We start from the raw sequence: 16,921 nt of genomic DNA, 5'->3' as shown, positions 1-16,921 counted from the left end.
TAAGTAGACACATAATGCCTCTCGGGAGTGAACTCCAGGATTTTAACACAGCGACAGTGAAGGAACAGTGATATATTTTCATGGTGAGTTACTTGGAAGAGAACATGAAGTGGTAATGTTCCCATGTATCTGCTGCCCTTGTCCATCTAGATAGAAGTGGTCATGAGTTTAGAAGGTGCTTTCTGAGGATCTTTGGTGACTCACTGCATCTTGTAGATAGCACACACTCCTCCTCCTGAGCGTCGGTGCTGGAAGAAATCAATGTTGAAGCTCATGGATGTGGTGCCAATCAAGCAGGCTGCTTTGTCCTGGATGAAGTCAAGCTTCTTGAGTGTTGTTGGAGCTGCACCCATCCAGGCAAGTGGGGAGTGTCCCATCACAGTCCTGACTTGTGCCTTGGAGATGATGGACAGGCTTTGGGGAGTCAGGAGGTGGGTTACTTACTGCAGCCTCTGACCTGCTCTCGTAGCCACTATATTTGTATAGTGAATCCTGCCCAGTTTCTGGTGATTGGTCACTTTCAAGATGGTTCATAGAATCCCTATAGTGTGGAAACAGGCCCTTCAGCCCAAGTCCACACTGACCCTCTGAAGAGTAACCCACCCAGACCCGTACATTTACCCCTGGCTAATGCACCTGACCTACACTATGGGCAATTTAGCATGGTCAATTCACCTAACCTGCACATCTTTGGACTGAGGGAGGAAACTGGAGCACCCGGAGGAAACCCACGCAGACACGGGGAGAGTGTGCAAACTCCACTCAGACAGTTGCCTGAGACTGGAATTGAACCCAGTTCCCTGGCGCTGTGAGGCAGCAGTGCTAACCACTGTGCTGCATTGGTAGCACGGGTTTCAGTGATGGTAATGCCATTGAATGTCAAAGGGGTCTGGTTAGATTCTCTTGTTAAAAATGGTCATTGCCTGGCATTTGTGTGGTGTGAGTCCACCTGTCAGTCCAAATCTGGATATTATCCAGACCTCCACTAAGACTGTGCAGTGGTCACTCTTACCAATATTCTCATGGGCAGATGAATCTCCAGCTGGCAGATTGGTAAGGATGGGGTCAAGTATGTTTTTCCCTCTTGTTGGTTCCCTCACCACCTGCTGCAGACCCAGTCTGGCAGCTACGTCCTTTAGGACCCGACCAGCTCGATCAGTGGTACTGCTGCCGAGCCACTCTTGGTGGTAGACATTGAAATCCCCCAGCCAGAGGACATTCTGTAATCCTGCCATACTCAGTGCTTCCTCCGAATGTTGTGCAACATGGAGGACTGATTCATCAGCCGAGGGAGGATGGTATGTGGTAATCAGCAGGAGGTTTCCTTGCCCATGTTTAACCTGAAGCTATGAGACTTCATGGGGTCCGGAGTCAATGCTGAACATTGCCACAGCAACTCCCTCTTGACCATACAGTTGCAGATGCATCTGTCCATTACAGTATTGGTAAGAGTGATCACTACGCAGTCCTTGTGGACTGCCTTCATACAGAAAATAGTTTACATTGTGTTGTGTGGCACTATCACCATACTGAATGGTTCAGACTTCAATCAGATCTAGCAACTCAAGATTGGCCATACATGGGCAATGTGGGCCATTAACAGCAGCAGAATTGTACTTGGGCACAATCTGCCAGTGGGACAGGACATATCCAGAAATGGTGATGGTGGTGCCTGGGGCATTGTCTGGAAGCTATAATTCTGTGAGCATGACTATGTCAGCTGTTTGCTTGACTAGCCTGTCAGATAGCTCTCCCAGCTTTGGCATTGGCCCCCAGATGTTAGTAAAGAGGACATTGCAGGGTCAACATAGTTGTTTCTGCTGAAGGAACCCAAGGATAAGAGAGAATGTAAGTAAGTCAGTGACTTAGAGTGAATGTAAGTAAGTCATGAGTGACCAGAAGAGATAATGGCATAGCTGTAATATTACTGGAATAGCAATGAAGAGGCATAGAGTGAGGTGGAGGTCGATGATCTTGGTGGTGGAGATGATACAGGGTTGGAAGCATAGTTCAGGTTCAAAGGGAGACCAGGAGCTCCAACTTCATACGACATTTGGCAGAGCAGGGATCAGTTAGAATGGAGGCCTTGTGGCTAGGCTACAGTAATGGCATCAGTCTCACTCACATCGAACTGGAGCGAAATGTTTGATATTTTACCTTGTAACCAAACTCCATTTGGGGTTAAAATCAAGTCTGAAAACAGGGAGATGGCAAAGAGTGTTGCTGAGGGGGCTTTGGTCAAGATGGAACTCGATGTCCTCAGTGTACATGGGAAAACTGAGTACGCAGGCTATTTTTGGTCACCATCCCTGGGGACAGCCAAAGTAAAGGGTGTGGGAATGGGAAGTGAAGTCTTTGCTTTTACAGGAGATAGCTACATTCTTTCCTCCATCCCATAGCCTAGTGCACATGGGAAACCCATTTGGTCAGGGTCTTACTTGGTCCCTGGTTCCGGAAAGTGCACACCTGCCCCAGTTTAAACTACCATTGACATTGCTATCCACCGGCTGCTGGTTGGAGGGGGATCTAACTCCACTGTGATGATGTGAGATCTGTTTGAAGCAATTCCCACTGTCTCTTCGAACTGAGGTAGGAGGAAGGTTCCTTACCTGATGCCACTCCTTCACTGTGCAGTCCAGTTTTATCCAGGCTGGTACAATGGCCAATTCCTAGGATCTCATACTGTTTCAGGTCTAGTATTAAGAACAATCTGTTCCTTTCCTACCCAAAAGGGCATTTGTGAACCCAATTTTTTGTTTTTTACTGAGGATTGTACGTTGCTAATGCAGTGACATTAACATTATGCCATGTATGGATACATCTTTTAAAAAGAACATGCAATATATGCACACACAAACATGTGCTTACACGGACACATACACATAGAGACACTGACACACACAGGCACACACACATTCATTCACATATCCACACATGCACTTACTCACATACATACATGCACATACATTCACTCACAGAAACACACATACATACACACATACATTCACTCACAGAGACACACATGGTTCTGAAGAGAAACAAAAGACTCTGCAGACTGTTAACTTTAAAATGTATTAAATATATTTCAGGTAGAGTTTTGGTTGACATGTTATGGGTAATTGGGTACAGACAGGAATTTCGAGTTCACAACATAATTAGACCTGCCACCACCTTATTGACTGGTGGAGCATGTTTGAGAAGCTGTATGGTCAAGTCCAGCTCAGATTTCTTATGTTCTGCAGTCACATTGTAAAGATGAGAATTTCTCAGAAGATTTGGTGAAAATGCATCTCTCTTTGGCTCTCTCACATGGATATTGGTGGCAGGGAGCTGCGCATTGTTCCTCTCCAACCTAGGCCTTTCCAGTTTCATTTATTTTGTATTCACTTCGTTACTTTCGTCAAATGGGCAAAATCACCTCATTGATAATCTGGCTGGTTCATGTGAGTTTCTTCACCAGTAAGATTCAGGTCATCTTACTAAGGGCCCACTCCTGCCATTGGGAAGTTCAGAGAATGTGTAAGCACTGGGGAAGTGTAGATTTCAAACATGGAAGACAGCCAGTCGTGTAACCAGCCGACTAACCAATCAGTTATTAGCAACCGAATCAAACACTGACGAGCTTCCCAGCTCCTACCAGAGAGTAGCAAAACTTCACATTGCCTAGGATACTGCGGCTTTCTTCAGTCGATAAAAATGGGTTTTGCAGTACTGCTAGGTTTGGTTACTGCGCATAGATTTATGCTTTACTCTGCTGGATATTTATGTGCAGAAGGAATACATACCAACTCCATTTAGAAACCAGACAGTTACCGTGGTGGGTTATTTATTTAGGATGGTCATTTCAAATTAGCTGGGAACAGACAGCCAGCAGCATGCGCTTTCATTGAACTTGTTCCCTTTTGTCTTTCACTGGCTCAGCTTTTGGTCCAAAACATCTCCCCCCCCACCCCTCTGTCTCTCTGACCTTCCCCTCCCCACATATGCTGTCTGTCCAGCCTAGCCTCCTCTGCCTTAAACAGGCTCAGACCCAGAACTGGAAAGAAAGACAAAAACAGGCATTGCTGGAAAAGCTCAGCAGGCCTGGCAGCATCTGTGAGAGAAATCAAACTTAACATTTCAGGTCTATTGACTGTTTTCCAGAAGTCGGAAGGGTCACTGGACCTGAAATATTAATTTGAATTTCTCTCCACCAATGCTGCCTGACCTGTTGAGCTTGTCCAGGAATTTCTGTTTTGTTTCTGATTTACAGCATCCTCAGTTCTTTCGGTTTTTAAGTTAGCATCTTTCTATAGTCTGGCTGCCAGGATTGTGAAGTCATCATGTGCAATCCCACCAATTTGTAGCTATCCTCACGTGTCTGTGGCATATGTTTGAAGAGAAGCATCACCCACAGGCAGTACAGCAGGGTACTGAGCAGGACAGTGTTGGCTTCCAAACTGTGTGAACACCACTAAATATCAGACCCCACGCCCACGCATTCAACAACATCACAGCCCAGTGTGATCAATCACACACACACACACACCCTCATTCTCCTTCCTTCCAAGCCAGCCTCCAAGCAGGTCAATGACCCAACAACAGCCTAACCAAGCCTCAGAGGCCACCAGTAACACCACAACCAGAAAGCACCAGCCAGTATTGCCATCTAATCACATGACCCCTTGAAGAGAAAGGTTAGCAGAGAGAGAGAGAGAGAGAGACTTACGCAGGGAGTGCCACTCATCTTGCCGGATGGTTTTCGTGATGTTGTATGAAAGATTTTTCGGAAGGATTGCTGAGGAGTAGTGATATTTGATTGGTGTACACCTGTTTATCACACCTGAGGGCAGATAAATATAAAGAGTGTTAGATACATTTGACAAACACTTTGAGCATCACATCTTCCCCTGTTGCCCACCCACTCCCTTTCTGTGAAGCTGATTTCTCTGCACCTGTCTTTGGCTCTCTCTCTCTCTCTCTCTCTTTATCATTCTCTTGTCCTCCCCATCTCTCAATGTCTCTGCATACGTCCCTCTTCACAAATTCTTCCTCTCAAACTCTGTCACCCAAACTCACCCTTTCCCTCCAAGTCTACCACCACCTCTCTCTGTCTGTCACTCATCCTCCCCGACTGCCTCATTCTCCAATTTCTGTAGATGACGTTTGAAGTACAAAGTTCTCCTGACGTAAGGCAAACTCTGTCACTGGGGCAAAGCCGTGAGTGCAGTGGATTCCTTGGGATCCAGCGGCCAGGCAACTTTATATCAGCGGGAACTCTGCACGCAGATAAACAAACTCTACACCTGACTTCCATCAAAGTTACCAAGATAAATAAATCATTCCCAATACAATTGTTTACCTGCCAAGCCTTGCCCTTCTGTGAGAAGAACCAAACGATGCAAAAACAACTATATTCCAGTGGTCACTTTGTGCATGTTATCCTTGACAGTGCATGCCAGTTGGCTGCTGCACTGTGGGAGGCCTTGCAATCAGGCCAGCCTTGGGTAATGTCCTCATGTACTGTAGGGAACTGAATAGCAACCAGGGAATTGGGAGCGAAGGGGACTGGAGGGGACTGGGGAGCTGGGCAGTGGGTGGGGTTTGAGGATGGATGGGGGTAACCACAGAGATGATCTCTGTCACCCAAAGGTACTGATGGTAGTTGCTGCTCCAGCTGAAGCCAGTCAAGTCAGGAGGTGATAGCACAGTCTCTGGCTCACACCCATTGATTGCTAACAGCTGGAATTGTCCTTGAGTTAAGTGGGCCCAAGAGGCCTGAGGAGATCATTTTCTGTATAGGGCAGGGAAGGGACGATCCCTCCAAAGTAAGAGGAAGGGGAGACAAATCTAGGTCTGGTGGTCTACATCCTCTTCTGAAACCCACTGGATTTCCACTGGATTACTTCACATTGGTGGTATCTAGGTCACAGAAATATTGATAATAGCAGCAGGAGTAGGCTATTCTAGTCCAATGAGGAGAAAGTGAGGACTGCAGATGCTGGAGATCAGTCAAAAAGTGTGGCTCTGGAAAAGCGCAGCAGGTCAGGCAGCACCCGAGGAGCAGGAGAGTCGATGTTTCAAGCATAAGCTCTTCATCAGGAATGTTGGACATTCCTGATGAAGAGCTTATGCTCGAAACATCGACTCTCCTGCTCCTCGGGTGCTGCCTGACCTGCTGCGCTTTTCCAGCGCCACACTTTTTGACTCATTCTAGTCCAATGAGCCCTGCTTCACCATTCAACCTGATTATGGCTGATCCTCTACTTCTTGTTCTCTCCCACTACCCATTGACGTCTTTAGCCTCCAGGAATCTATCCATTTCTATTAAGTGACTGGTAGAGAATTGCACCATCCTCTGAGCAAAGAAATTTCTCCTCATCTCAGTCTGAAATGGCCTAGCATTTATCTGGAATCTGTGACCCCTTGTTCTACAACTCCCACCTCCAACCTCAGCAAGGGGAAACCTCATTTCTGCATCCAGTATCAGAAATCTCTACTTTGTGGTAAGGTTTAATTGGAAGCACTAGCTTTTGGAACGCCACTCCTTCATCAGGTGGTTGAAGGAGCAGTGCTCCGAAAGCTAGTGCTTCCAATTAAACCCGTTGGATTATAACCTGGTGTTGTGTGATTTTTAACTTTGTCCACTCCATTCCAACATCGCCATCTCCAAATCATGACTACTTTGTGATAATCTTCTTCTCTCATTCTCCCAAAGTTAGGTGGTTTGACCAAGCTAAATTGCCCATAGTGTTCAGGGATGTGTAGGTTAGGTGAGTTCGCCATGGGAAATACAGGGTTACAAGGATAGGTTAGGAATGGGTCTGGGTGGGATGCTCTTCAGAGGGTCGGTGTGGACTTGTTGGGCCAAATGGCTTGTTTCCATAATGTGGGGATTCTATTCTATACATAAGTTTCAGTCAATATTGGAATCCCTACAGTGTGAAAGCAGGCCGTTCAGTACACACTAACTTTCCAAAGAGCATCCCACCCAGACACCCCCCACCCTATTCTGTAAACCTGCTTTCCCAAGGCTAACCCATCACACCTACACATCCTTGGACACTACAGGCAATTTGCCATGGCCAATCCATCTCGCCTACACATCCCTGGACACGATCAGCCGAATCTATCATACAGTAAACCTGCCATCCCAGGGATCAGTCTGGTGAACCTTTGCTGCGTTTACTCTCAGGCAAATATATCCATTCTTAAGTAAGGAGACCAAAAGTGCACCCGCCGTTCCAGAGAACTCCATACAGCTGCAGATAGACATCCTTGTAATTGAATCCATTTGCACTGAAGGTCAACATCCCTAATTACTTACTGCATGTGTGTGACTGTACTCAGTCACTGGTGTACAAAGGCACTCTGATCTCTTTGTACACTTCCTAATCTGTCACCATTTAAATAATACTTTGCTATTCTGTTTTTCCTTTCGAAGTGGATAATCTCACACTTATTCCATGATATACTGCATCTGCCATCCAACTGCTCACTCACTCACTTTGTCTCCAAGTCATTCTGAAGCCTCTTTTATCCTCTTCATCACTCCCACTCCCACTGCCATCTCGTTTTCCATTGTCAGCAAACTTGGAAATATTACACCCAATTCCTTCATCCAAATCGTTGATGTGTATCGTGTACAGCCGAGGCCCAAGTACTGATCACTGAAAATGAACCATTTCATTCTATTCTCTTGTTGCTTATCTACTGCCCAGTTCTCAGTCCATGTCAGTGAATGCCAACCCCATGTGCTCTCAATATTGCACACTGACCTCTTATATGGAATTTTATCAAAAGCTTTCTGAAAATCCAATGACATCACAATTATTGCTTCTCCCCCATTCTTTCTACGAGTTACATTCTGAAAAAGACAACTTCAGTAAATTTGTCAAACATGATTTCACTTTCATACATCCATGCTGACTTTGTGTTGGAGTTTCACGAAATCAAGTCCTTTACAATGAGCTCCATATTTTTGATGTTAAACAAACCGAGCTATAATTCCTGGCTTTCTTCCTCCCTCCATTTTGAAACATTTACCACCCCTCAATCTGCTCCAGATTCAACACATTTCTGGAAGATTATAGCAAAACCAGTCACTATTTCCATCAGGAACGGAGATGATCACGACCTGGGGATTTAGCAGCTTTCAGTCCCATTAATTTCGACAGCATAATTTTTTTTTTAACCTAATACAAATCTCCTTCAGTTCTTCCTCATAGTCATACAATCCCAGGGAAGCAGGAGTTTAAATCCCAGGGAATCCAGGGTTTATGTCCCAGGGAATCAGGAGTTTATATCCCAGGGAACCAGGAATTAATATCCCAGGGAATCAGGAGTTTATATCCCAGGGAATTGGGAGTTTGTATCCCAGGGAATCAGGAGTTTAAATCCCAGGGAATCAGGAGTTTATATCCCAGGCAATTGGGAATTTAAATCCCAGGGAATTGGGAGTTTAAATCTCAGTGAATCAGGGGTTTAAATCCCAGGGAATCAGGAGTTTATATCCCAGGGAATTGGGAGTTTGTATCCCAGGGAATCAGGAGTTTAAATCCCAGGGAATCAGGAGTTTATATCCCAGGCAATTGGGAATTTAAATCCCAGGAAATTGGGAGTTTGATCCCAGTGAATCAGGGGTTTAAATCCCAGGGAATCTGGAGTTTATATCCCAGAGAAATTTAAATCCCAGGGAATCAGGGGTTTAAATTCCAGTGAATCAGGAGTTTAAATCCCAGTTGTTGTGATTTGAGAAGTTGAAGTTAACTTTTGAAATATGGAAACAGGAATCTGGTCTCAGTTAAGATGACCTTGAGTTTGTCAGATTTCTAAAAGAATGCAGCTGGTTTGTTTTTCTTTGTTCACCCATGGGGCGTTGGCATCATTGGCTGAGTCAGCATTTCTGGCTGGTCTCTGGGTGGGAGCTGTCTTCTGGAACTGCTGCAGTTCTTGTGTTGTACATTGACCCACAATGTCCTACAGGATTGTGACCCAGCGACCGTGAAGGAACTGCGATATATTTCCAAGTCCGGATGGTGAATGGCTTGGAGGGGAACCTGCAAGTCGAGTTGTTACCCTGTATCTGCCAGATGAGAGTGGTCATGGGTTTGGAAGGGCCTTTGGTGAATTTCTGTAGTGTATCTTGTAGACAGTACACCATGCTACTGACCGTCGGTGGTGGAGGGAGTGGATGATTGTGAATGCGATATCAAACATGAAGGTTGCTTTGTCTGGATGGTGTCAATCTTCTTGCCCCTGCAGGCAAGTGGGGTATTCCATCACAATCGTCCCGCATCGCTATCCTCAAACCCCACCCCTCCAACCGCAACAAGGACAGAACCCTCTCCCACCACCTCCACGGTCCTCACCTTCACCCCCACCCCCTCCCCCCACCCCCCACCGCCCAAACATCCGCATCTTTCGCATCATCCTCTGCCATTTCCGCCACCTACAAATGGACCCCACCACCAGGGATATATTTCCCTCCTCACCCCTTTCTGCTTTCCGTAAAGACCATTCCCTCCACAACTACCTGGTCAGGTCCACGCCCCCCAACAACCCACCCTCCCATCCTGGCACCTTCCCCTGCCGCTGCAGGAATTGCAAAACCTGTGCCCACACCTCTTCCCTCCCCTCCATCCAAGGCCTCAAAGGAGTCTTCCACATCCATCAAAGTTTCACCTGCACATCCACCAATATCATTTATTGTATCCGTTGCTCCCGATGCAGTCTCCTTTACATTGGGGAGACAGGATGCCTACTCATAGAGCGCTTTAGGGAACATCTCTGGGACACCCACACCAATCAATCCCACTGCCCCGTGGCTGAACACTTTAACTTCCCCTCCCACTCCACCAAGGACATGCAGGTCCTGGGCCTCCTCATTGCCACTCCCTTACCACCCGACGCCTGGAGGAAGAATGCCTCATCATCCTCCTTGGGACCCTCCAGCCCCATGGCATCAATGTGGATTTCACCAGTTTCCTCATTTCCCCTCCCCCCACCATATCCCAGTTCCAACCTTCCAGCTCAGCACCGCCCTCATGACCTGACCTACCTGCCAATCTTCCTTCCCACCTATCCGCTCCACCCTCCTCTCCGACCTATCACCTTCAACCCCACCTCCATTCACCTATTGCACTCTCAGCTACCTTTGCTCCAGCCCCACCCCCCTCCCATTTCTCTCTCCACCCCCAAGGCTCCCAGCCTCATTCCTGATGAAGGGCATTTGCCCAAAACATTGAATTTCCTGCTCCTCAGATGCTGCCTGACCTATTGTGCTTTTCCAGCACCATTCTAATCTTGACACTCCTGACTTGTGCCGTGTACATAATGGACAGGCTTTGGGGAATCGGGGGCGAGTTACTCACCACAGTATTCTCAGTCTCTGTTCTTGTAGCCACTGTATTTATATGGTGTGTCCAGTCCAGTTTCTGATCAATGGTCACACTCAGGATAGTTATAGTGGGGGATTTAGTGATGGTAATGACATTGAATGTCAAGGGCGGTGGTTAGGTAGTCTCTTTTGAAGATGGTTATTGCCTGGCATTTGTGTGATGTGAATGTGACTTGCCACTTGTCAGCCCAAGCCTGGATATTGTCCAGATCTTGTTGCATTTGAACACGGACTGCTTCAGTTGGAGCTGAGATGACTGGCCCCCTTTTTCCTATGTGCCACCAACCACCAGACTGTTTGCCCCTGATACCTAGTGATTCCAGTTTTGCTAAAGGTCCTTGATGCCACACTCAGTCAAACAAGGCCTTGCTGTTGAGGGCTGTCAGTCTCACCTTACCTCTGGAATTCAGCTGTTTTGCCTGTGTTTGAACTAAAGCTGATTTTGATTTTCATCTCCTTCCTCAGTCCCAACCCCCTGCACCTGACTGCATTCCACAGTCATCTGGTTGACTCATTTCTTCCCTCTGAAATGGTGTCAGTAGTAATCCAGCATCAACCCACCATTACTTTCTCAGAGATAACTGGCAGTAGTACAGGAATTCCAGGCCTGCCCTCTGCTCATACTCAAAGAATCACTGAGCAACAAAGTAGATGGAGTCTACTCTAATAGATGACTGCCTGTGCACTGATTAAGTACAGTCAGGTCAGGCTACTACGAGACAATGATTACAGTACTTCATAAGGACACATACATACGTCTATTTGCACACACACTCCACAAAGATGTATTCAAAGTATTATGCACAGTCTTGCATAGACGTACAAAGACATATATTATCACAGATCCAGATACACACAGATAAAGACAAACTATCTCTGATGTATACACACTCACACACAGACATACACACACTCAAAGAAATGCACACACACAAACACACACTTTTCAATGCAGACACAGAGATATAAAGACACACAGATATAGGCACATTCACACACACAATCACACAGACATATACATATGCACACATTCACATAGACACATAACCACACATAGCACTCACATTCACAAGCATCACATATATTATGCCACAGACAAACATGAACAGGCACACACTCACACTTACATGAATGATCATAAATAGGAGGATATAGAAAAGCAAAGTAGCCATAGTCCTACCAAGCCATGGGGCTGCTGCCTCATTGGAGACAGACAACTGGTGGTGGCTTAATCTGAGAGTCACCAGTCGAGAATGTGTTACTAGAGAAGCACAGCAGATCAGGCAGCATCTGAGGAGCAGGAGAATCAACATTTCTGGCCAGAGCCCTTCATCAGGAATGAGCTCATTGCTGATAAAGGGCTCCGGCCCGAAACGTCGATTCTCCTGCTCCTCGTATGCTGCCTGACCTGCTGTGCTTTTCCAGCACCACACTCTCAACTCTGATCTCCAGCATCTGCAGTCCTCACCTTCTCCTGAGAGTTACCAGTCCTCAGGCTTCATACTTAGCTGGTGCAGGAATTGAGCCCACACTGTTGGCGTTACCCTGCATTATAAACCGCATTTGCTCATTCACTCTCACTCTCTCATCACACTCACACACACACACATTCAGTCAGTAACACTTTCTCAAAAAATCAAATTACACACTGGCAGCCTTACTGATGCATTACTAAGAATTAAAACGCATTTAAAAGAAATGTTAGAAAAATGGGGGAATTTTGTTACTAACCAGCACAAACGTGATGTTTAATAATTTAAGAATCTTTAATTATTCATCGCTTTAGTTTTTGTTAAACTGCACAGCTTCTGAATTAACATGCAGCCTCCCATTGGCTGCCTTGCCTAGCCTCTCTGTGGTAGACTCAACACCCCAGCAGAGATGAAACTCCCAATACATTCTAGAAGCTTCCAACAATTCTCCTCAGACTGAGCCCAGAAGCACAGAAATGTAACAAACCCTAGGCTGGAAGAAATCAAAAGGGAACTGTACAACAAAACGGGGCACGATGCTCCTGTCTGACCAACCAGTGTAGTGAATGCTGAACTGCATGTGGGCTTTCTTTGTGATTGTTCCACCCATCATTACCAGAAAGATCAAACTGGTATTGGTGAACCCTGCTGTTTCCCTCAATCTCTCCATGCTAGTTAGTTAGTTTGCAAACTCACCATGCTGTAGTCCCTGAGCTGAGCTCCACACCTCAGATCCAGTCCAGCAAGTCAGTCCTCAGATTTTCACCTCTCAGAATCCAGACAGTGGGGAAACAGGCCGTTTGGCCCATCAAGTCCAACTCAGCCCTCTAAAGAAAATCCCACCCAGACCAAACCCCTCACCTTGTAACCCTGCACTTCCCATGGCTAATCCATCCAGCTTGCACATTCCTGAACACTTTATGCAATTTAGCCTGGCTAATCCACCCTAACATGAGCATGTTTGGCATGTGGGAGGAAACTGGAGCACCCGGAGGAAACCCACGCAGACACAGGGAGAATGTGCAAACTCTACACAGACAGTTGCCCAAGGTTGGAATTGAACCAGGGTCCCTGGCACTGTGAGGCAGTTGTGCTAACCACTGAACTATCATCACCCACTGTCACATTGCCCACCATCAACTCAGCTGCCATCAAAATCTATATTCGTGTTTTTCATTATTTCCACACTCAACTATTCCAACACGCACCTGGCCCCATCCTCTTTCTGAAATTGACCTTATCCAAACTCCTGCTGCCAAAATCCTAACCCACACCATGCCCACTCACAAATTAGCACTTTTGAGGGTCTCATTCACTTGCTCAGTGGCCCTCCTGAGACTCCTTAACTTCATCCTGGTCAAACAGCCTCAAAGATCCCCTTGTCCTTAAAATTCTGCCTCTCTGAGGAACTTCACTCATGTTATTCCTAGACCATCGCAAGAACCAGAAGACAAAGATTCTTATAGCGAGCAGTATAAACCCAGACCACTTCCAACTAGAAGGACGAGGGCAGCAGATACATAGGACCTACCTGCAAGTTCTCCTCCAAGCCACTCACCATCCTGACTTGGAAATATATCACCATTTCTTCACTGTCGCTGGGTCAACATCCTGGAATTCCCTCCCTAAGGGCATTGTGAGTCAACCTTCGGCATATGGACTACAGTGGTTCAAGAAGGCAGTCCACCACTACCTTCTCAAGGATAGCTACGCATGAGTAATAGCCAATCACATGAATTAAAGTATTTTTAAAAACGTGTTGTTGTTTTATAATTCAGAACTTGAATATTGCTGAATTCTGTTGAGCATTTAGACCTGATGAGTGGTACGTTTGGTACAACTGTGCCTATGGGTTTCAAATTATTCCTGGAGGAACAGCCCATGGTTCGAGATCTAGATATGGAGTTCATGGTGTGGATGGAGCCAGTGTTGGACTGGGGTGGACAAGCTTAAAAATCACCCAACACCAGGTTATAGTTCACTTACCTCCCCGAAGGAGCAGTGCTCCAAAAACTTGTACTTCCAAATAAGTCTGTTGGATTGTAACCTGGTGTTGTGTGATTTTTAACATTTTAAGATATGGAGTCATGTTTTTTTCTCATAATGGTTTCAGTATCGAGACTTTAGCTTTATAGAGTTGGGCTGATCCTCCAATAGTGAAGATTCTCTCGTACACTACCAATCTGTACTGACCAAGCAGCCCAGGTTCTCATTGTGACTTCCTTGCACTCCTACAGAGCCTGAGGATGAACCACATAACTGGTTCTTCAGGACTGAAAAACACAAGGCCTCTTATATGTGGCTGAGAGACTGAATCCCTGTGGAGAATTGGTTACAAGCCAGGTCACCACTGAACTGCCTTGTAGGCCCAACAAACACCAACTTTTAACACCTATCAGCCACCATTCACAGGCATGACTATTATAGAGGTAAGACTGGAAGTCATCTGTTGCACATAGCAGGACCCGCAAGTTGGCCAATTGTTTCAGGGGTAACACCTCCTTGTGTCTCTGTGCAGCCAGTGAAAGAATCACTCAGTCTTGCCAGAATAACTATCTATGATCTCCACAATAATGAGACAGGCAGCGGAATCTAGAAAAACAGATACTAGGGCAATCACCATTTCCTTCCCTCTCTCGCTGTCTCACTCCTCAGATGAGCATGGCAGGTTAGTTTTCCAATTAGCCCTCTTGCCTCAGCTGCTTTGCTTTCCTAACCTCCTGTAGACAGCCCCCTCATCTCTCATATTCTGCAGTGAATGGAAATCCCAGAACCTTTCTCTATTTCCCTGACTCCATCCTGCCCTGAATGGTGCGTCTCTCATAAAGGCTGCTGCTTGAAAATTAATCCTCAGGAAATGGGGGCAGCACTGACCTGGTTGCTGGTGTTAACAACCCATCCTCAGTTCCCCTGAGAAGATGATGGTGGATTGTGTGGCTTGCTTGATGACCCTCTGATGAAAATAACCCTTGATGACGGTTATTTAACTGGAGTTACACAGAGGTGACCGTGCCCTCAAGATCATGGACTACAACGATTCAAGAAGGCCTTCTCAAGGGCAATTTCCCTTTAGGTCAGTGGTTGGCACTGCTGCCTCACAGTGCTAGGGGCCCAGGTTCAATTCCACCCTCGGGTGACTGGCTGTGTGGAATTTGCACATTCTCCCCGTGTCTGCGTGGGTTTCCTCCGGGTGCTCCGGTTTTCTCCTACAATCCAGAGGTGTGCAGGTTAAGCGGATTAGCCATGCTAAGTTGACCTTAGTGTCCAGGGATGTGTAGGTTAGGCGGATTAGCCTTGGGAACTAGGGGGATGAGGTGGGATGCTCTTTCGAGGGTTGGCATGGACTCGATGGGCCAAGTGGCCTCTTTGTACACCATAGGGATTCTACGAGTCTCTACAATCCAAGAGCTTCAAGTCAATTTCACACAGAACAGTCTGTTCTGTATAATTGTGTTTAAAAAGTGATATTCTCTTGGTTATGAGCCCAGAAACATGACTCTGGCAGTATCACTCCCTGATTTCGTCAGTCTGTAATGTAACTAATTAGTGTAACCACGAGTTACATTGATACTCCTGAACAATCAGCTTCAATGTGACTGCTTTCCAGTTGTTGAGTCTTTCATTAATTCCCAGTCTATAACACAGACATTTTTCTTTCAAACATTGATTCTCTGATTCGGTTGCTTAGCAACCATCACATCGGCTCTGTGATAACAGCTTCAAATTGCCTGCTTCCTGATCTCCCATTCAGTAAATAAGAAGGAAAAGGGATGTGTACACTGCCCGGCAACTCCAGCTAATGAATTCTTCCTAGGCTGCAGAGTTCTTTGACCAGTATTAAAGACAAGAAGAGGGCAGGAAGTAGGCTTGGGGAGATGTACAAAGACAATGCTCTTGTGATAAATGGCATTAAAAACTTACATTTGAGCTTTTCCTGTCTGTCAAATCAAGCCTCCCACACCTTGCAGTCTGGTGAAAGTACATAGTTTTCTCCAATCATCTCTATTTGTTCCTTTAATAGCTTGGAAATGTCCCTCAAATCCCTGTAAATTCGAAAGAACACAACCTGGTTTCTAAAAGATTCTGTCACGGGATATGGCATTACTTCTTGCCTCTTCCCAATTGCTTTTTGAACGGTAGTGATGAGCTGCTTTCTTGAACCATTGCTGTCCACAGGATGTAAGAATATTGAATATGTCCTTAGGGAGGATTTCCAGTGTGTTGACCCAGCAACTCTAGAGGAACACCGATATATTTCCATGTTGTGATGGTGAGTGATTTAGATTAGATTCCCTACAGTATGGAAACAGGCCCTTAACCCCAACAAGTCCATACCGACCCTCCAAAGACTAACCCACCCAGATCCATTCCCCATATTCACCCCTGAGTATAGGTGATTTAGCATGACCAATTCACCTAACCTCCATATCTTTGGATTGTGGGAGGAAACCGGAGCACACAGAGGAAACGCACGCAGACATGAGGAGAATGTGCAAACTCCACACAGTCAGTCACCCAAGGCAGGAATCGAACCTGGATCCCTGGCACTGTGAGGCAGCAGTGCTAACCACTGAGCCACCATGCCACCCTACATGAGGGGAACATCCAGGTAGTGGTATTCCCATGTATCTACTGCCCTTGTTCTTCTAGAAGGAAGTTTGGTAGGTGCTGTCTGAGGAGCTGTGGTGAGTAACTACCGTTCATTCTTGGAGATAGTACAAAAAGCCATCACAGTACTAGGGTGAATGTTTACATTGGTCCATTGGATACCAATCAATTTACTGTTTTTCCTGGATAGTGTCAGGCTTCTTGAGTGTTGTTGGGGAGTATTCCATCACACTCCTGACTTGTGTCTTGTGGATGATGGACTGGCTTTGGAAAGTCAGAAGGTGAATTATTTGCCACAGAACTCCAGCATCTTGCCTGCTCTTACAGCCAGTGCAATCAGTGCTTGTGTTTGTACCCTTAAAGTCCAGGTATTTTTCTGACAAACCTGCATAACACTCTCCAAGAGTGATGCCGAAAGCTGTGGTCACAGCACTCTAACCACAATCTTCGGAGATGATTTCAA

General features: G+C 46.1%; 1 protein-coding gene across 1 annotated transcript in view; it reads right to left on the bottom strand.

Annotated features, from left to right (window-relative positions):
* tmem178bb (transmembrane protein 178Bb) overlaps positions 1-16,921 on the bottom strand; it is a 369,598-nt gene that overhangs the window by 312,319 nt on the left and 40,358 nt on the right. Inside the window, exon 2 of the mRNA XM_072552466.1 lies at positions 4,709-4,822. Within this exon, the coding sequence (XP_072408567.1) occupies positions 4,709-4,822 (114 nt within the window). The remainder of the gene's footprint in view (positions 1-4,708; positions 4,823-16,921) is intronic.

Source organism: Chiloscyllium punctatum, chromosome 32, assembly GCF_047496795.1.
Source record: "Chiloscyllium punctatum isolate Juve2018m chromosome 32, sChiPun1.3, whole genome shotgun sequence".
Lineage (NCBI taxonomy): Eukaryota > Metazoa > Chordata > Chondrichthyes > Orectolobiformes > Hemiscylliidae > Chiloscyllium > Chiloscyllium punctatum.
Note: the sequence above shows the minus strand (reverse complement) of the source record. Positions and strands in the feature narration are given on the sequence as shown.